The sequence below is a fragment of the Budorcas taxicolor genome, chromosome X (assembly GCF_023091745.1).
Source record: "Budorcas taxicolor isolate Tak-1 chromosome X, Takin1.1, whole genome shotgun sequence".
Lineage (NCBI taxonomy): Eukaryota > Metazoa > Chordata > Mammalia > Artiodactyla > Bovidae > Budorcas > Budorcas taxicolor.
Genome location: NC_068935.1, coordinates 72,276,184 through 72,297,696, shown reverse-complemented (window position 1 = coordinate 72,297,696; position 21,513 = coordinate 72,276,184). Strand labels below are relative to the sequence as shown.

At 40.6% G+C, this 21,513-nt stretch overlaps 1 protein-coding gene across 1 annotated transcript; it reads left to right on the top strand.

The window, feature by feature from the left end:
* The first annotated feature begins 11,599 nt into the window (after window positions 1-11,599).
* On the top strand, window positions 11,600-21,089 carry TBX22 (T-box transcription factor 22). The gene is made up of 8 exons (XM_052663734.1): window positions 11,600-11,828; window positions 12,437-12,569; window positions 13,362-13,463; window positions 15,349-15,523; window positions 16,405-16,569; window positions 16,958-17,022; window positions 17,369-17,454; window positions 20,521-21,089. Exons 1-8 carry the CDS (start codon window positions 11,600-11,602, stop codon window positions 21,087-21,089), a joined length of 1,524 nt encoding a protein of 507 aa, XP_052519694.1.
* Window positions 21,090-21,513: the final 424 nt, after the last annotated feature.

Genomic DNA, 21,513 nt, shown 5'->3' with positions numbered 1-21,513 from the left:
AGAGGATAAAATAAGCATTAATTTTCTAGTCCCCATAGATTGCTTGGCATTAGTAAAGTCTTCCAGCTTAGATTATTAGCCCTTTTCAATTCTCTATGAGCTACTCTCAAGAAATAAATCAAGTAAAAATCAGACATTCTAGTCTGCTTCAGGAAAATATACCGACCAACTCATTTGTGAGATTCCCTAGAGATTACTGTGTGTGTGTATGTGTGTGTATATATATATGTGTGTGTGTGTGTATATATACATATATATATATATATATATATATATATATATATATATGCTGCTTAGTCACTTCAGTCCTGTGTGACCCTGTGCGACCCAATGTAGCCCGCCAGGCTCCTCTGTCTGCGGGATTCTCTAGGCATGCTAGGGTGTGTTGCATGCTCTCCTCCAGGGGATCTTTCTGACCCAGGGATTCTTTATCACTGAGCCACCAGGGAAGCTCTAGTGTATGATAGTGTATATATCTCCACCTAGGAAAGACCTGACTCTTTCCTTTGGGAAGTGCAGGGTTTGGTGATGAGAGGCCATGGCCCATGAGAGTTTCTGAGCTATCTAAGGGATATATCATTGGCTGCCTGTTTGTGCTGCCTGTATGAAATTGCTGAGACTGAATGGGTCCCTAGGTGGACCACCTGGAAACAGAGTAGACTGCTGGATCCCACAGGCAGAGCTACTGAGCTGCTGTTGATTGGGATTTGAAAAGGGTTTTCCAGCTGCTAGGGAGGGGGATCAGGTTACTCAACTTGTATGGTCAATCTACTTCTGGTTAGGAGGCATGTTCCCAAGAAGCATTTGCCTGCAGCTCAGATCAAAGCACAACTAAGCAAGCTTCCTAGAGAAGCTGAGGAAGGAGGCCAGGAGCCTGAAACCTTGCTGCCCTAAGTGCTGAAGTCATGGATTGTCCTTGTGCTTTTGTGGCTTGCCTTGAGTCAAGACAGGTCTTCTGCATGGAAGAAGGTGCAGGACCAATCCAATTCAGGAAGTACCAAATGCAGTAGCTTGGAAGCCAGAACATAGGGTTCTCATTACTCTGGCTCTGAGCCACTCTCCTCTGGACTCTGGAGACAGTTGGTACTGGCATCTGTGGAGTGAATGAGTCCAGCCGTAGACTTGACTTTTAGGCCAGGGTCCTGCTTGGCATCTTGATGCAGTGGCCAACCATTTCTTCCCGCCCAGGTAAAAATTTCTGCCTTACCGGTCATGCTGTGGGTTTTCTTTGGGGACCTTAGGTGAAAGGATTCATCTCGGTATCTGCCTTTCCTATTGACTATCACTTGGCAAATCCATAAAGTTAAGGAAGTCCAGCTGAAGTCATAATTGTTGGTTTCATCTTCTTCAACTGGGGGCTATGTAACAGGAATCCTGAAACCTCTACTTCTCAGGAGACATGAAGTGGAATGTTAATCTTTTAAAATGAGTAAAGGTTAGACTTGTCTTGTCTTTTGAAGGTATGCAGTGACACAGAAATGACCCAATAATAGTTCTTCTCCTGGGCAAGGTTGCTGTGGGAAGGCTCCTGGGGACCCACGAAATTTCATGTAGGGCAGATTTAAAGAGCAAAAGGAGGAGGCTTGCATGCCTTGATGGAAGACAAGGACTGACCTGTGATGAGGTCAGATCTGAGAGAAGCATACTGAGTTGAGTGGTAAATGTCTAGCACTAAGAGGTGGCAAGAGGGCTCTGAGCTGTGATATTTTCTCCCCAGGCCCTTCTCCAAGGAGCTCCAAATCATTAAGCCAGAAGAATTTTTCTGAGTTCATCTTGATTTCAGTCCCTAACACTATGGAGTAGGCCTAACACCTCAAAATGTGTGGCATTGACCATCCTTAGAGGAGGGATGAAGGAGAAGCAGGATGTGCCAAAAGATACCTTTTTTTTTAACTCATTCCTGCTTTTTCTCATCAGAGCTTTAGTTAAGACACTGTGTTATGAAACTACACACATAAACACATGCCACATACCTGCCTTCAAGCTAAAAACACGTGACTACAGAAGGCATCTGAGTGAAAAAGATGTCAAGAGGTTGCTGTAAGGTGGTACAGTTGCTTCTGTACAGTACTCTCCTAGTAATACAGGCCTTCTTGGGTTATTGATAGGAGGAGAATATAAGGGACAGAGACAGACAGGGAGAGAGAAAAAGAGGACTAAACAGAAGAAGGAGAGAGAAAAGGAGGAAGAGAAAAGGAGCAATAAAGGCACAAATTAATTCACAGAGACTGAGAGAGACAGAAACACACAGGGAGAAAAATCCAACTGGTACAAAAAAGAGACACAGAGAGAGACATAAAGATACACACAGAAACTGGGAGGGTGGCAGGAGTAGAGACCCACTGAGTCTTCTATCAGATGCCTCCATGACAGCTTGACTTAGTCTGGCTTACTGTTTCAAGAAAACTTGATAAAACGCACTGAGATCTCTTTCAAACCAAGATCCTCAACTCGAGGCATCTCTGGTGCCTTGGGGAGCTCAAACATTCTGTGGTGGCTCCAATTTATCAAGACATCATCTAGAGGAAAAATAAACAATGAATCCATGTTTAAACTCATTGTCACCAAAAAAGAACATTCAAAACTGACTTTTAAATTTTTTCAATGGCAAAATAAAATTATGGGGAATGGAGGGTGGAACATCTATTTGCTTTTATTTTTTAAGAAATCAATCATGAGGAAAATACTTCATACTACTCTCTAGATGTGTCCTTAAGCATTCTTACTTGAAAATTCAAATACAAAAAAGAAAAAAAAGCACATACAAACAAATGCTTTTTTTGAAAAATTTCTTCCAGCCATAAAAGCTTATTAAAACATTGAGACATTCTAGCTAGTCCTTGGAGAAGGCAATGGCAACCCACTTCAGTACTCTTGCCTGGAAAATCCCATGGATGGAGGAGCCTGGAAGGCTGCAGTCCATGGGGTCGCTGAGGGTCAGACACGACTGAGTGACTTCACTTTCACTTTTCACTTTCATGCATTGGAGAAGGAAATGGCAACCCACTCCAATGTTCTTGCCTGGAGAATCCCAGGGACAGGGGAGCCTGGTGGGCTGCCATCTATGGGGTCGCAGAGAGTCAGACATGACTGAAATGATTTAGCAGCAGCAGCAGCTAGTCCTTAGGCAAGGGAAAATAGAAGAGGATGCATGTGTGTGTCAGTGAAAATGACCATAGTTTTAAGCTTGCCAAAATGGAAAGCAATGACTAAGTTTCTGTTTAAGCTAGAGTTCTCAGAAGTCATTTCCTTGTAATAAAATAAATCAGAACAAGACCATAATCTGAGAATAGAAATCAGTTGTGCATCGAACCTGTACTGGATGCTTGGGGCTGGTGCACTGAGACGACCCAGAGGGATGGTATGGGGAGGGAGGAGTGAGAGGGGTTCAGGATGGGGAACACGTGTATACCTGTGGCGGATTCATGTTGATGTAGCAAAACCAATACAATATTGTAAAGTAATTAGCCTCCAATTAAAATAAATAAATTTATCTTAAAAAAAAAAAGAAATCAGTTGTGAAGTGATACCAAGTGTTTTGGTATTTATTAAAATGCTAGCATACCAAAGCTCCTAATCCAATTGTTTTCCAAAGGGTTACTGGTCGTTGCCTTGAAAAAGTTCAACAATCACTTTCCATGAGAAACCTGCACACACACGATTTAAACGACTCTGGATTCACCATTACAAAACACAAAAATAAATGTGTTTCACAACTTTCTATCTACTATTATTAACATTTTTTTCTTTGGTGCTGTCAGGTGAGTCAAGTTTTAAGCTGGAGGTATAAATTTCAAAGCTTAAGAAGTGGCAATTATTTAACTGGCTGTGGCTTCCCTCATAGCTCAGTCAGTAAAGAATCTGCCTGCAATGCAGGAGACCTGGGTTCGATTCCTGGGTTGGGAGGATCCCCTGGAGAAGGAAATGGCAATCCACTCCAGTATTCTTGCCTGGAAAATCCCACAGACAGAGGAGCCTGGCAGGCGACAGTCCATGGGGTCACTAAGAGTCAGACACGACTTAGTGACTAAACCACTCACTGAGATGATTTAGTCAGTCCCCTAACTGAGCAGTGACCAGAGTGAGTTTTAGCCAGGGTGCACATCATGGTTCTGTGGACCCAGTTTATTAAAGGCTGGCATTCATTTGTTAATAGACAAATCCATTGACTTTGCCTTTCCTTCATGCTCTTTCTTCCCCAGTAATTAAAACATGATGGATTTGGGTAGTGAGATCCTTGTTGTTTTCAGTAGTGCCTCTTTTGTATATGACCTTGGGTATTAAAGCCTGCCCTTTTGCCCCTTAGAAGTATTGATCAGGGTCTCCTAACTCTAGAAACATTTATTTCATGCAGAAGCAGTTTTTTGTCTAGTAATATTAACATAGGAACCCTGGGAAGGCAGATAAGTGGTGAAAGTAACATAGTTTGGCTTTAAGCATAGGCAAGGTAGGTGTTTGCCTGCTTTTCATGCTGATGGACTTAGGGAAAATCCCTCAGCCCACTACCGAATATTTCCCATTAGTACTTCTGTAAATGTTGGATATTAATTTTTTAAATTGTCATATAGTAGATAGTCTAAAATACTAGAACAGACAATGAAACAAAAATGTTTGCCTTAGTTTTACAGAAATCTGGTATTTAGAAAACTAAAACTACCAGGCAAATTTCCCTTGATATACAAGGCAATTAATTTCCTGCTTTTTAGCAATAAATTGAGCCAGGGTTCAAAAACAAGGAAATACTCATATTAGGAGACACTACTACAAGTGATACATTGTGATTAACACTCAAAATTTAAGAAAAGAACTCCTAATTTTTCTGTTTCTAAGCTGTCTTTTAGCTATGAACATACAATGGATTATATATATACATAATATACATATATATATATACATATATATATATATATATATATATATATCTTTTGAGTAAGAAGGGATGAGAAAATGCATTAATATCCTCCCCTCTGCTTTATTTTTATTTTATTTTATTTTTTTTTTCTCCCCTCTGCTTTAATAGCTGCAGAATGAGATAAATACCCATGGAGATGTATCCAAGATTACACGCAGACCTGGCTGTTTTCCAGCTCAAGTGCCTTGTATATTTGTCTTGTAATGAGCTACACACTGTGCCTCTAAGGTAGGGATAGTGCCTTTCCCAGCCCTGCAGGGTGAGCAGGTTACTGAACCAAACAATTCAACAACATTCAGATTATATTTAACCATTTGCCATAATATCAGAGATCATCAGATGCTTAAATTTGTACCTGATTTCTAAAGATCTCCTTACCGTGGACTAGTTGGATGCCAGTCCCAGCTGCCTTTGGCTGGGCATGCAATCACTATAGAGTAGGGCCACTTCTGGGCTTCTTATTTTTTGGGGGGAGGATTATCATATTTATTTCATTCATCTTCTCTGACCCAGATTAGTTAAGGACAAAGTTGCCCTCATATTTATGAAGGCAAACTTCATAGATCCAAACTTTATAAAAAAGACCACCAGTCATAAGTTATAAATCAAGTAGAAAAATGGGAAAAGTCGCATACCTTGATATAAAATTCAACGAGAACGAGGAGTATAATAAACCCAAAAGCAATGTTAGAATTATTATCATAGGAAGGCCTTCATCACTTGATAGCAGGCATTTGATGAACATGACATGATTAAATCCAAAGGAATAAATTTCCCTTCAGCTAATGTTTGTCAAGAATAAGCATTTAACTTCCCAATCTTCACCATGAAAGTGCAAGGAACACAGATAAGAATTTGTTTACTACTCTTTCTTCCTCCACTTTACCTAAGAACATTTATTACAAAGTTTGATATGCATAGCACAATTGCTAGATACATTAAAAATACCAAGTTATTGAATGAGTATATTGAATTAAGCTTACCCAATGCTCGTAAAGTAATGTGCAAAATTATTTTTTGGGGCTTCAGCAATATGTGTATATTAAATTAAGCTTACCCAATGCTAGTAAAGTAATGTGCAAAATTCTATTTTGGGGGGCTTCAGCAATACGTGAACCATGAACTTCCAGATGTTCAAGATGGCTTTAGAAAAGGCAGAGGAAACAGAGATCAAAATGCCAACATCCAAATTGCTGGATCATGGGAAAAACAAGAGAGTTCCAGAAAAGCATTTATTTCTGCTTTATTGACGATGCCAAAGCCTTTGACTGTGTGGATCACAATAAACTGTGGAAAATTCTGAAAGAGATGGGAACACCAGACCATCTGACCTGCCTCTGGAGAAACCTATATGCAGGTCAGAAAGCAACAGTTAGAACTGGACATGGAACAACAGCCTGGTTCCAAATAGGAAAAGGAGTACGTCAAGGCTGTATATTGTCACCCTGCTTATTTAACTGATATGCAGAGTACATCATGAGAAACGCTGGACTGGAAAAATCACAAGCTGGAATCAAGATTGCTGGGAGAAATATCAATAACCTCAGATATGCAGATGACACCACCCTTATGGCAGAAAGTGAAGAGGAACTAAAAAGCCTCTTGATGAAAGTGAAAGAGGAGAGGGAAAAAGTTGGCTTAAAGCTAAACATTCAGAAAACGAAGATCATGGCATCTGGTCACATCACTTCATGGGAAATAGATGGGGAAACAGTGGAAACAGTGTCAGACTTTATTTTGGGGGGCTACAAAATCACTGCAGATGGTGATTGCAGCCATGAAATTAAAAGACGCTTACTCTTAGGAAGGAAAGTTATGACCAACCTAGATAGTATATTGAAAAGCAGAGATATTACTTTGCCAACAAAGGTCCGTCTAGTCAAGGCTATGGTTTTTCCAGTGGTCAAGTATGGATGTGAGAGTTGGACTGTGAACAAAGCTGAGCACCAAAGAATTGATGCTTTTGAACTGTGGTGTTGGAGAGGACTCTTGAGAGTCCCTTAGCCTGCAAGGAGATCCAACTAGTCCATTCTAAAGGAGATCAGTCCTGGGTGTTCATTGGAAGGACTGATGTTGAAGCTGAAACTCCAATACTTTTGCCACCTGATGCTAAGAGTTGACTCATTGGAAAGACCCTGATGCTGGGAGGGATTGGGGGCGGGAGGAGAAGGAGAAGACAGAGGATGAGATGGCTAGATGGCATCACCAACTCAATGGACATGAGTTTGTGTGAACTCTGGGAGTTGGTGATGGACAGGGAGTCCTGGCATGCTGTGATTCATGGGGTCGCAAACAGTTGGACATGACTGAGTGAACTGAACTGAACTGAACTGAACTGAATGTTGAAGGACTCAGTGTGAGAATTACCTTTAATATTAATTAGAGCTGCTTCCTTAATTTTCTGTAATGAGAACACAGCTATGTGTTTGAGGCCTATAATTAATACATTGTATCTGCTTACTATAAGAAGAAGAAGATATACTCACACTGAATTGGTAAAATATCAAAAATATCTTTTCAAGCTCAAGATAATGGAATCAGATCAGAATATATATTCTAACAGATGTATTTCCCATGGATTTAGAGACTTAAATGTGATATTTTTGCTTAATTCACTAGCTGAATTTATTAAAATGATTCTCAAATTAAGAAACTTGATTAGTTTATAAAGACTTCTGAACTTTTGAATCTGCCTTATGATTTAAACAGAAGTTGAAAGCGCCAATATTAGTGTAAAGTTCTTTGGTTTCTAATGGCTGGGCACAAAGGATCTATAACTATATAGTTAATGTAAATATTAATACATTCTTGAAATTAACCTCTATCATTTCTTTAATGTTGAAAACAGCTGTGAGTACTTACTGTGTTCCAGGCAGTATGCTAAGTGGTTTGTGTATATCATTTTACTAACCCTCAGTTACATACTCTCACAGAAACACACTCTATGAAGGTATTAAAAGGAAAAACTGAAATATTAGAAGAAAGAGAATAAATGTTTAAAAAGACTTGTGTAAGGTCTCTCAGATAGAAAGCAGCAAAGTCAGAATTTGAATCAGGTCTGTATAAATCCAAAGTCTGTCTTCCTATGTGCTCGATTGCTTGAGCGTTATTACTTTTGTTAATTATCATAGTCCTAGTAATTTATGTAGAAAGTCAAATTTTCTTCCAGGTTTTTATATTCTAGGATAGTGTGTAGCATGTAATTTCTTAGTTCACAGAACCAGTAGTATTGAAGAAGGAGGAAGAGGAAAGGAAGAAGAATTAGGGGAAAAAAGTTGATTTTTCCAAATTTTTGTCAAGATGAGTGTATTTATCAAGATTCTTTTCCTTGCAAGTGATAGAAACCCAACTGAAACTCACTTGAGCTAAGATGATTTATTTGTGTAAGCAACTTACCTAGTTCAGGCAAAGTGGAATTCAGGTACTCAAATGATGTTGTGAGGAAACTGATTCTCTGCACTTCTTGACTTTTGTAGGCAGACTTTTCCCAAGAAATGGCAACAATGACCATAAGCAAATTATTTCAGACTCACATTCTACAAGCTTGGTGATGGGCCAAAATATCTTAACCATGGGGAATGAGGATCAAGGGAGAGAAGAATGAATAACTATTGGAGGAAACAAACTCTGTCATGAAGTTGCTTGAGTTTTGCCAGTGTGGCACTAGGTATGACCAGTCTGAAAGTATTTTATTTTATTTATACTTAGGTAAGGGCTTCCCAGGCAGCACCTAGTGGTAAAGAACCCACCTACCAATGCAGGTAGACATAAAGAGACATGGGTTTAATCCCTGGTTTGAGAAGATCCCTTGGAGGAGGGCATGGCAACCTGCTCCAGTATTCTAGCCTGGGGAATCCCATGGACAGAGGAGTCTGGCAGGCTATACAGTCCAAAGGGTCACAAAGAGTCAGACACAACTGAAGACTTAGCACACATGCATGAACAATATAGGTCTATATTTGAAAATTTTATTTCATTAAGTATGCTTCATTCCTTCTTTTATAAATTAAAAGTGGCAGTTGGAATCCTTTCACATGAGTTTGACATAATCTCTTTGGTTAGTAAATACTGCAGAACATGAGATTTTTTCCTCCAGTGAGATTTAGTTTTTTTATACATACTTTTTTTTTCCCAAATAACCCATATTGCCTATATAGAAAACTAGAAAGGCCATGAGTCTTTGCCCTTTTCATTTCATAAATATCCGAGAAACATAACATTTTCAGAAACAAATTTAAATCTGAACATTTATTTTAACACACATGGTTCATCAGAAGCAATATTTTCAGGGTTGACTTCGTTTTGTTCATGTGTTAAATAACATATTTATTTGTTGTTGTTGCTGAGTTGCTCAGTTGTGTTCAACTCTTTTGTGACCCCATAATACCTATTTATAGTGATTAATAAAATATTAGATTTTTATTAGAGAATTAAAACTGCTTTCTCTCTCCTTAAAGCAAGTTCAGATTTCATGTTCAATAAGAGCTTTTCAAATTGTATATACCTCAGTTCAGTTCAATTCAGTCACTCAGTTGTGTCTGACTCTGCGACCCCATGAATCGCAGCACGCCAGGCCTCCCTGTTCATCACCATCTCCCAGAGTTCACTCAGACTCATGTCCATCGAGTCCGTGATGCCATCCAGCCATCTCATCCTTGGTCATCCCCTTCTTCTCCTGCCCCCAATCCTTCCCAACATCAGAGTCTTTTCCAGTGAGTCAACTCTTTGCATGAGGTGGCCAAAGTACTGGAGTTTCAGCTTTAGCATCATTCCTTCCAAAGAAATCCCAGGGCTGATCTCCTTCAGAATGGACTGGTTGGATCTTGCAAGGCACATCTATTTCCTCTGTATCTCCTTAGACTTTGAAACTATTTGATTTGTATTAAATACAAATTTAGTTTTCCTTCAAGAGATAAATTCTATATGTGTTCCTAGTTATAACCTTTTTTTTGCAATTCAAAATCAACATTTTACTGTAGGGATTGTCCAATTGTAACCAAAAAAAATTCTTTCTAATGTGGCCCTCAATGGGTTCCAGAGCCTCTCTCTCTCTCTTTGCATGTTCCATGTCAGCTGAAGAATCTCTTATAACAGTTTATGAGTGTTTCTGGTTGAAATAAAGAGAATATTCAAAGGAGACTTTCAGCAGTGGAAAAATGAACTTCTATCATAAATGCATGTCCCTCATGCCCCAGGTAGCTGACAGCCTAGTGCTTTGGCAGCTGAACAGATCAGAGAGCTGGTTCTGAGGTTTGCAAAAACTTAACTCTCAGAAAAAAAGTTTTTAACATTAATTAACTACAATTTCGTTCAGTACACATGGGAGAGTTCAACTCTCTGAAAAGCTGAAAATGTCAGGAGTTAAGATGCAGTTTGCAAGAGAGCCCAGGAATGCCTGATGAAAAGTATATGATTAAATCCCAAGCACACAGGCAGACCTCTCAGGTCTGCATGCATAAACACATTCCTTGGAAGTGGTAGGCAAGTTGCTTCCTGATACAAAAAAAGGTGACTATCCATTTTCAGGAAAAGAAAACTTAGCCCAGGAGGATATTTCAGGAGACAATGGAATCAGTTACTAAGCACAACATTTTGAGGTGCCACATTGTTGGAAGCACAATTTTGATTGGTGCTCTATTTGTGGCCCTGGAATTCTCAGGCTGTGTTTGTTAATTAAATTCTGTAAGAGGCTGTATGTGGGAATATTGGGCACAGTAGAAGCAGGGATTGAAGGCCCAGGTTTGTTCTTGATCATTGAAAGTGGTCATCTGGGACCTACCTCCCTGCACTCTCTTATCTCCCCACCTAGATAAGGAGGTCAGACCAGCACAGGGCCCACCTAGTCTGAGATCCAGACTGTAGAACAGACAGGCCCAGAAAGCTCGTGCTGCTCTTTGTTTCCCTAGTGTACTCACTTAAGAACAAAAGACCCCTATATACTTCTCTGGATCTGTTAAAATCATAGTTTCACTTTTGTTGGAAAAGTGGTCCCTCATGGGCAATTACTTTGCGTGTCTTCGAGTTTCACAATTTAATGTAAAACAGTAAGTTTGTATACCCCTCCTCCTCACTAGACTATCCTGAACTCCTTTCCAATCAACCTCCAACCCCTTCTATCCCTACACCCCCACCGCCCCTCCCTGTCAGACTCTGAAGTATCACTCACGGTGTTTTTTATTTTTTTCTTTTTTCCTATGCTTCCAACAGTTTCCAAAACAAACAGTGGAGGCTAGGAGCAGCCGACCAGCTGGGTATTCACTGTGTCCGATGCAACAGTATCTCCCAATCCGAGCGGCCTGAGCCGCCATTGGCGGCAGGTCTGCTCCCTAAAAGGGCTGTGCTTGCCAATCTCTGAGATCTGACAAGTCCCGGAATCAGGGATTTGAGAACTGATGGTCTGCACATGTCCACTGGGAGGGAGGAGACCACAAAGGGGACTAGACTCCAGAGGACTCTAGCTCCAGTTTAATCTTTTCTGTCTATTCAAAGAACATTTATATGTATATATAAAAATTATACATTTTTTCCTCCTGCATATAGATTTACAAAAATTTGTCTGAGTTCTCAGTTTTTCTGATTTTCCCGCTTTCCCTCCTTCGCCTACCCTCGGCGCCCTCCCACCCTCTCCCTCCCTAACCCAGCTCAGGTTCAAACTGCAGAGTACAGTTTTCTTCAGCCTCTCCAGGGATGGCTCTGAGCTCTCGGGCGCATGCCTTCTCAGTGGAAGCCTTGGTGGGGAGACCCAGTAAAAGAAAACTACGAGACCCTAGAGAAGAGGCGCAACCTGAGCTGCTTGAGAAAGACGGTGGAGAGGAGGAGGAGAGAAGGAGCAGCGGTGCAGGGAGGAAGAGCGAGCTGACTGGTAAGTACCCCTACCGCAGCCCAAATCCCTGCGCCGGCTACCCTTGTTTGCTGGGTCTGAGAGTCTCAGGCTGGCCCCTCAAGGATGCTTGAGGGCGGTTAGCCCTATCAAAGGATGTCTTAGCCCTGTCAAAGGATGTCTTGGCCCAGCTGTTGGCCGCGTTCCGGGCTGCGGGGATATCTCAGCCATCTGGCTGTAGGGGAAGTTTCAGAGCCTCCAAGTTCAGCCCATAGTATTGTGGTTCATTTGCGGTGAAGGGGAAATCCCCACAAGTTTGTGAAGTGAGTCTCTCCAACCTCCTGGAGACCCTGAGAGCCAGTGGGCGGCTGTTTCTCAGAGTAAGAAGCAGGGCAAGGACCCAGATCCCCATGTGATTCAGCATCAGGGACCAAAAGTCTCCAAAAGACATGAGAATGGGAAAATTTGAAGAAGGGTCATGCATTTCACAGGGCACGACCTGGATCCCCTTTTCTCCATCAAAGGGGACACAGTGGGTATTTTGAAGAACTTGGAAATTAGTCGCCAAGGCTCCCAGGAAAAAAACAAGGCTGGTCTGTTCTGAGACAGGAGTCAGTGAGAAGGGGGTGCATGGCTGCAAAGCTCTCTCAAACTCTGGGTGTCTCTATTTCCCACAGAAAAGCGAACAAAAACAGGGCCGTTAGCAACTACTTTCGGCTTCAACAGCTTTGGAAGTCTGGAAGAGAAAGATATTATTCAAGTGGAACTTCAAGGATCTGAGCTGTGGAAGAGCTTCCATGACATTGGGACTGAGATGATCATTACGAAGGCTGGCAGGTTTGGCTTTGCCCAGTTTGTTCAAGGGCTTCACACAGTAGGCACTTAATGTTCTTATCTCATAAAATGAGTGCCTCCAGTTTTATGCTCTTGTACCCCTCTCCCCATATCCACACCCCAGAAAGTATTAGGAACCACTGTCTCTCAGTTGACCAAAGTAGGCCTTGCCTGGCCATTGTTAGTGGCTCATACTTTCTTTCCTGTACACCCTGTTCTAAGAACTCATTCTCTCAGCTTCTGCCTGTGTAGTAAACAATAAAAATTAGACCTGCCAAGGCAGGTTGACAGATGCCACCCCCACGTCTTAAGCTTCTGTTAAAGCCTCACAATTATTAGTGAACAATATCCCATCAAGCAGGCCCACTAAACTGAGCCCAAGTCAATTTGAGTTTGGTCTTTCCCTCTTTCTGTGGGACAGTTTCCTCACATCACCTGGGTAATTTTTGTGTATGTGAATCTTCTTAATTTCAGTCTTCCCCAAATCTGGCTCGCAGAAAGCACCACTGATGGAAGGGGTACAGCTTTTTCTCTCCTATTTTTCTTCCATATGGTGGTGGTGGTGGGAAGTGGGGCAGACAAAAGCCTTGTGGTAAGAATATTCTGCTCCACTCAGAAATCTTGAGTTTGTTCAATCAAATATATATCCAGAAATCTTTCTTCATGCATCAAATGTCATTCCTGAACCTGTCTAGAATGAGAAGAGTATTGTGAATGCCTTTGATTTTCATTTGTTCCCCCTGCTGCAAACATTTCTAATCACACCCAGGTCAGTCACTGTTTTCTCTCCCACAGGCGGATGTTCCCCTCTGTTCAGGTCAAAGTGAAAGGACTGGACCCAGGGAAACAGTACTATGTGGCCATTGATGTGGTGCCAGTAGATTCCAAACGCTATAGGTAATTGGGACCAAAGGAGGGTACTGCAGGCCTGGAATGGGTATTCAGATCTATGGAACCTGACAGCACTGTTTTGAAAACTCTACCATTGAAGGGAGAATTATTCTTCTTTGGGCTTTGAGAGTTGAGTTTTCTCCCTCAGACTGGAGTTCAGGGAGTTCACACTGAGAGAAAAGAAGACTTGTTTTTCTTTTCTCTCATTCTTGGCACACAGATTTCAGCTGGGACTTCAGTGTACCCCAAACCTCTCGCCGACCCTCTATCCTAGCCTTGACTCCACAAACTTCAGAGGGTATGGGCTCAGAAAATGAGAGGGAAGCTGTTTAAAGGAATTTGGGGAGAAATGCTGGAGCTTCTGGGGCTCTACTGGGCTCTGGACTGTGCTACTTTAGGGCAGGGTCCTTGAACAATATTCTAATTTACCACCCAAAGCTAGTCAAGCAGTTATCTCACCTAGGTCCATGTTTTTTCTTCCTTCCTTAGCCTCTTCCCTGAAGGAGAGGCTAGGTCCCAGAGAATACAAGTAACATTTCTCTTAATGTAAGCTCTCTACTTAAAGCAGGCTAAAAGTGGCCACACTGATCTAAAGCTAAGAGACCCTTCTTAGCTAGCAGCCCAGAAGCTGGGGTCTTTGGGGGTTGGGCGGCAGCCCCTGCCTTCACTCAGCCAAACGAGCATTTGACTGAAATGGATGTCTAGCCTTTCTAGCAAACAGCCTGCATAGTGCCCAGTGCTGGGTGTGAGAGGCAAGAATTAGGCTGGGCTGGAGAACCTGGTAGGACCGTAACCCCAAAATAGCAGAACAAGCTGCTTTTCATGCTTGAGCTGGTTTGGGAATTTGGCACATAACTAAGCTGTTAAGATTGGAGACAATGGAGAAACAGACATAGAGAATAGACCTATGGACATGGGGGAGGGGAGGATGGAGAGGGTGAGATGTATGGAGAGAGTAACATGGAAATTTACAACACCATATGTAAAATAGATAGCCAATGGGAATTTGCTGTATGACTCAGGGAACTCAAACAGGGGCTCTGTGACATCTAGAAGGGTGGGATAGGGAGGGTGATGGGAAGGAGGTTTGGGAGGGAGGGCACATGTGTGTACCTGTGGCTGATTCTTATTGATGTATGACAGAAAAACCACAAAATTCTGTAAAGCAATTATCCTTCAATTAAAAACATTAAGTGGAAAAAAAAAAAAGATTGGAGACAATGGGAAAATCAAGACCACAGTGGGCAGAGTTCCTTGAGGGTATTCTGATATAAAGCATTGTGGCAAAAGGGGTTTCCACAACTGCTAGTGGCAGTGGGCCACACCAGTACTTTCCTCACCCCTCTGCTTCTTCCCTGATGCTTGTGAGCCAGGAGGATTTTTCGGGTGTCTCTGCATGGTGAAACAAGTTAGATCAATTTTTGTTGCAGTTTCTGTGAAGAGATACAAACCAGACTATGAAATCCCGTGACATTATACTTATCCTGGCACTTTGCAGCATTTTAATGACATATGCTTATTTACAGTTTGCTTTCTATCCCTGGATGCTCTTTGGAAATCATGTTAAACCCAGCAGCCCAGTGGTAAAGAAACCCTCTGCAATTCAGGAGACAGGGAGATGTGGGTTCCATCCCTGGGTTGGGAAGAGAACCTGAAGAAGGAAATGACAACCCACTCCAATATTCTTGCCTGGAAAATCCCATGGACAGAGAAATTTGGTGGGCTACAGTCCATGGGGTCACAAAGAGTGGTACACAGTTGAGCTACTGAACATTCCCACTCACTTTGAGATTAGCAGGCAAAACTTGACCAAGTTCTTTAGAACCAGATCACAGCAGCCCCTACCCCTGGCTTTGGCCAGTGCCTAAAGTCACACTCCACTCATTTTCAGGTACATCTATCACAGCTCCCAGTGGATGATAGCCGGGAATACAGACCACTCATGCATCACTCCCAGGGTCTATATTCACCCAGACTCACCTTGTTCGGGAGAGACATGGATGCGCCAGATCATCAGCTTTGATCGTGTGAAACTTACCAACAATGAGATGGATGACAAAGGTCATGTAAGTGTGCACAATCCTTTGTCCCAAGGAGAAGAGGAGGATGCCAAGGCGTCAGCAGGAGGTTCACCTTGGAAAGGCCAAGAAGGTGTCCCCCAGATGTGCTAGTTGTGGTCTTCAGGAACTGTCCAAGTTCTGGGCCAATGACCAAAGTAGCTCTTGTGACTTTTGTTTGGCATCTGAGAATGCTGGGGGTTGGAGATGGTGAGTAAGAGAAGTTTGAGGACTGAATGTGACTTGATTAAACCAGGATGTCTGGTTGGGAGAGTGAAAGGGAACGCATACCTGAGCAATCTGGCACTTTAGCTTTCCTGGCTATCACTGTGGGCTCTGATTTCCTTCCCCTGAGGTGCACCTTCTGTGTTTCATGGTATGGTGGAAGTCTTCTCCACAACCCACCTGCATGGAAGGCCTTTCAGGTCACATAGACCTTGAACCTTCTTCCCAGGTGCACATCACCTCTGCCCTGCCTGACCTAACACTGTGCTAACCACAAAAGGAAGAAGGATTCTTCTTGGTTTAGGAGATGGGGAGGGTAAAATAGTTTCCCATCAGTTAAATAAGCCCAGGGAACTTAAGGCAGGCAGTTGGATCTCAATGACACTTGGGAATATTACATTGTCACCCACATTTGGAAGCAGGAAAAGACCCCAACTGGAAATGGAACCACTGCTAACTGGTGCCACTGTGGTGTCCATTTCCTGAAACCCCTTATGCCTGAGGACCTCTGTCTAGTGCCAAATGGCACAAAAAAGTAGAGTTAGCCTAGGCTTTCTGGTTTAGCTTCACTTTTGTGTGGGAAGTTTCAGGATGCTGATGAGAGGGGGCCAGTGTAGGGGAGCGGAAGCCAATTACTAGGCAGCATTTCATTATTTCTCCTCCAGATCATTCTGCAGTCCATGCACAAGTACAAGCCCCGTGTGCACGTGATGAAGCAAGACAGCAGGGTTGACCTGTCCCGGATTCAGTCTCTGCCTGCTGAAGGGGTTAAAACATTCTCCTTTAAAGAAACTGAATTCACCACGGTGACAGCTTACCAAAACCAGCAGGTAAAGCCAACTAGGTCCCAGGCAAGCAACGATGGCTCTGGAGAAGCTTTAGGGACAGAATGAAGTTGTACCATATGGATTCAATTTTCCACATTTAAAAAGAAATCCATTAAAAAGAATCTATAGCCTTTTGCTAGTAATCAAGGCAAGTTTAATTATGAGTTTTGTGGATCTTGTGTTAAAGAAGAGCAGGACAAGAGCAGCAGGAGAGAAAGGCAACAAACATTCCAAATTTGACTTAGCAATATGCTTAATGTTTATTTAATATGCTATATTACAGTTTGGAAAGTTTTGTGGTTGTTGTAACCATTAAAAGCAACATTGACAACTACAGTGTTTTCTACTGAGGTCACTGACTTTATCTTTCTTTTTTTTTCTGAAATCTTAGATTACCAAACTGAAAATAGACAGGAATCCTTTTGCTAAAGGTTTTAGAGATCCTGGAAGAAACAGGTAAGCAATGTAACAGTCACATCTAATATTTATACGCCCTTTTCACAAGTACTGCAGCTAAAGAAACTGTGGCTCAGAAGCCCAGAGTCCTTGCATTTTGTAACTAGTAGGTAGGAAGAAAGAAACCTAGATATTTTATCTCTTAAATCTTTCCTCCTCCCAACCCCTCCCCAACCCACTTTTAAGATATTATTTATTCTAGATTCTTGGGCTTTTATTTAGGGATAATCACTGGGAATTTTATTCACTCTTAAAAACTATAACAAAATAACTCAAAAGTTTACATAAATTATTATTTTCAGGAATCACATTTTCGACTTGCTAAAGGTTGTATATCTTTTTTCAGGGGTGTATTGGATGGACTTTTAGAGACCTACCCATGGAGGCCTTCTCTCACTTTGGATTTTAAAACTTTTAGTGCAGACACACACAGTAAGATGTTTTATTAATTTTTATTTTTAAATGTTAATGAAATAATGACCATCAGATCTGTACAAATACTACACAAGAATATAAGTACACGCTAGAAAATGTGTGTTTACAATCAAGTGAGTGTATATTTATCTTGATGAGGAGATAACAAGCAAAAAGGGAGGGAAACAGGCAAGATGGAAAAGAGCATAAACATGATAATTAATGGTGGATTTACTGACTTATATCTTCTTGAGTTATCATACATCCTGAGAGCTGTAGAAATCACCTGGGTCTTTCAGCAGCTCACGATCTCATATTCTTTAGAATCTGCCTGTGGTACACTGAAGTGAAGTGAAGTGAAGTGAAAGTTTCTCAGTCATGTCTGACTCTTTGCGACCCCATGGACTATACAGTCCATGGAATTCTCCAGGCCAGAATACTGGAGTGGGTATCCTTTCCCTTCTCCAGGGGATCTTCCCAATCCAGGGATCGAACCCAAGTCTCCCACATTGTCGGCAGATTATTTTCCACAGCCCAAGTATATAGGAGTGGATAGCTGATCCCTTCTCAATAGATCTTCCTGACCCAGGAATCAAACCTGGATCTGCATTGCAGGCAGGTTCTTTACCAACTGAACTATCAGGAAAGCCCTGGGGTGCACTAGTGGCCTTATTTTCAAATATGTTAGATATTAAAATAAATATTTTATATTTTATGAGATACTTTCAGCGCATGATAAAAATGACTTCCATTAAATTTCATCATCACTTGGCTTCAATTTTCCTTTTATTGTGAGTAGGAAAAATAAATGTCAAAAACAATACTAAGTATAGAGCAGTCTTTTGGACTCTGGGAGAGGGAGAGGGTGGGATGATTTGGGAGAATGGCATTGAAACATGTATAATATCATATATGAAACGAATCGCCAGTCCAGGTTCAATGCATGATACAGGATACTTGGGGCTGGTGCACTGAAATGACCCAGAGGCATGGTACGGGGAGGGAGGAAGGAGGGGGTTTCAGGATGGGGAACACATGTATACCTGTGGCAGATTCATGTTGATGTATGGCAAAACCAATACAATATTGTAAAGTAATTAACCTCAATTTAAATAAATTTATATTAAAAAATACTAAGCTATTCCAATCTGTTTAATTGCCATAAGCACTTAAAATAGCAGCAGAGCATTTGTTGTCAGGTAGTACATCACCTGACTAAATAATAATTTGGCAATGCAGCCTTTCTGCTAGAAGAATGCATACCTTCATTTACTATGATATTCAATTATAAATAGAGAAGTCTTTATTCATGAGCAATATGGAATTATTTTACCTTTTTTGTCTTTACTCCATTAAAGTTGTTTGTCTTTAAACATTAATTGAAAGTTACAGTTACATTATACTTAGGTTGAATTTTACATAAAAATATCATAAAAACTTATTGAAATGTAAAGAAATCAAGTTTAATTATTTAGTGAAATATTTCACTGAATTGACTGTATTAATTTGATTCAAGCTGCCTAGAAAAATATGAACACTTATTTGATAGTATCACTTTAATAGCATCTAGGCAGGATGATTTTAAATTATCCAAAACACATTAATTTGTAAAAAGCTAAAGATGATCATTAATAATGTAAAATATATATTTTTCTCAATTATTTAAAATGTCCAGAATGTTCTCAAATTACAAAGAAAAGAGGTACCATTTTTTTAAAATAATATTTGGATGTTTAATTATAAAAGATATTTGCCACCCTGTTGATATAGGATTAAACTATGTTTACATATAAAAATTGGCTTCTGTGGTGGCTCAGCAATAACGAGTCCCCCTGCAATACAGGAGACATGGGTTCAATCCCTGGGTTGGGAAGATCCCCTAGAAAAGAAAATGGCAATCCACTCCAGTGTTCTTGCCTAAAAAATCTCATGGACAGAGGGGATTGGTGGGTTACGGTCCATTGGGTTGAAAAGAGTCAGACATGACTTAGCAACTGAACAACAAAAAGTATTTTAAAATAGTTAGGAAAAATAGCAGGCAGATTCTTTACCAGCTGAGCTACCAGAGAAACCCTAAGAAAAATAGTAGCACCTAAAAAACTCCACAAAAACTTGATCAAGTTCAGTCAATAACCAATTTTAAAAAAAATTAAATAATTACAATATAAGGTGTAAAATCTAGATTTTCCTGGACATTATATTTATCCCTGATTTCGGTAGATGCTAAGCAACCATAAAGGATCACCTAACAACATTGGTATGAACAGTTTCATTTTCATCTTGGTATTTTTAACCTGTAAAACTGTCTTTAACCTTCGATATAGTGAACCATGGAACTTTCCCCATCTGTGATTTTCACATAAGAGAAAACCTAACATATTAAATGTTATTTTTTTAATTTATAAGATTACTTTCATATGCAGTGATTTTTTTAATCAACTGAAGCTTTCTATAGAATCTCAACCAACTTGTTCAATTTAATCAAGTACTTATTTTATTAATTTTTTTAAGTTAAAAATAAAAACTTTTATTTGTAAGATATAATTGGTTCTGGATCATATTTAATTAGGCTCCTTTTGTAATTCATTGAATGAATGTTGCTCAAGTACCTTGTATAGTTCTAGGGCATAATGAATGCTCAATGTATGATACATAATAGTAATGCTAAAAGTAGTAGTGGTAGTAATAGAAATATCATATTCAACTTTGATCAGAGGAATGGTCTTTTCCAAAGGAGTCAAAATAACTGTGGCTTCCATGGTGGCTCAGTGGAAAAGAATCTGCCTGACAAGCAGGAGACACAGGTTCATTCCCTGGATTGGGAAGATACCCTGGAGAGGGAAATGGCAACCCATGCCAGTATTCTTGCTGGGAAATCTCATGGGCAGAAGAGCCTCGAGGGCTATGGTACATGGGTTCTCAAAAGAGTTGGACATAACTTAGTGACTAAACAGCAACAGCAAAATAACTCTGAACTTGCAAGGAAAGCTAATCTAAGAATGAAGCAGGGATAGTTATGTACATGATTACTGATTCAGTAGGAATATATAGTTCATTGTTCATTGATTGACTTGTCATTCACAGGTGGAAGCAGCAGCTCATCCCCAGTGACCTCTAGTAGAGGGGCTCCTTCTCCTTTGAACTCTTTGCATTCTCCACTTTGTTCACTTCCTACATTTCACATGCCTACAAGCTCCCTTGGAATGCCCCGTCCAGAGGTGTACCTACACAATATCAACCTGCCCCTTTGCTACAAGATTTGCCCAAATAATTTTTGGCAACAGCAGCCTCTTGTCTTGCCTGCTCTTGAAAGTCTAGCAAGCAACAACAGTTTTCAGTCTTCAGCCCCACTCATGATGGAAGTTCCCATGTTATCTTCTTTGGGAGTCACCAATTCAAAAAATGGTTTATCTGAAGACTTAAATGGACAGTGTCTACAAGCACCTAATTCTTCCAATCAAATGTATGAATTACAGGCACTTGAAAATGTTTTATCACCAAACCCCATTGCTCAGGAAGCAATTGCTTGCTCTTTCCATCCTTCCTATGGCTTTTATAGGTATAAGTTCTCCACACCACCTAGACTGGTAAATGCTGCCAACCATCTTAAAGTGAATGACAACAGTCAAGTTTCTTTCATAGAAGGCAAATAGAATCACACTCATTGGTATCCAAAAATTAGCCATTGCCTTTAATGGAATAGTCATGTTCCTAAAATGCTTACATGTAACCATATATATTGTTTTTTATGTGTCACCAAAAATGGTCAAAAACTAAAGGGCTTAAAAAGCTTCATTATCAGAGGATATTCCTCTGTTTTGCATTTAAAGTGCCTTATGACATGTCATAAGTCATATATGATCTATAAGCAATCTCTGATTACTGTAGCCTTAGGTCTCAAAATAAGATACTCAATAAATATGGTTTGATGAGGTAAGATTACCAGTGAAAAATGACTTCAGGTAACAAAGTCCCTAATTATAGTGAAGCCTGTTTACCACAACTGCCTCTTACATATTGACAATGACCAAAAGAAGATATATTTAATTCCTGTGAAAGCAGTGAAACAACTTCAAC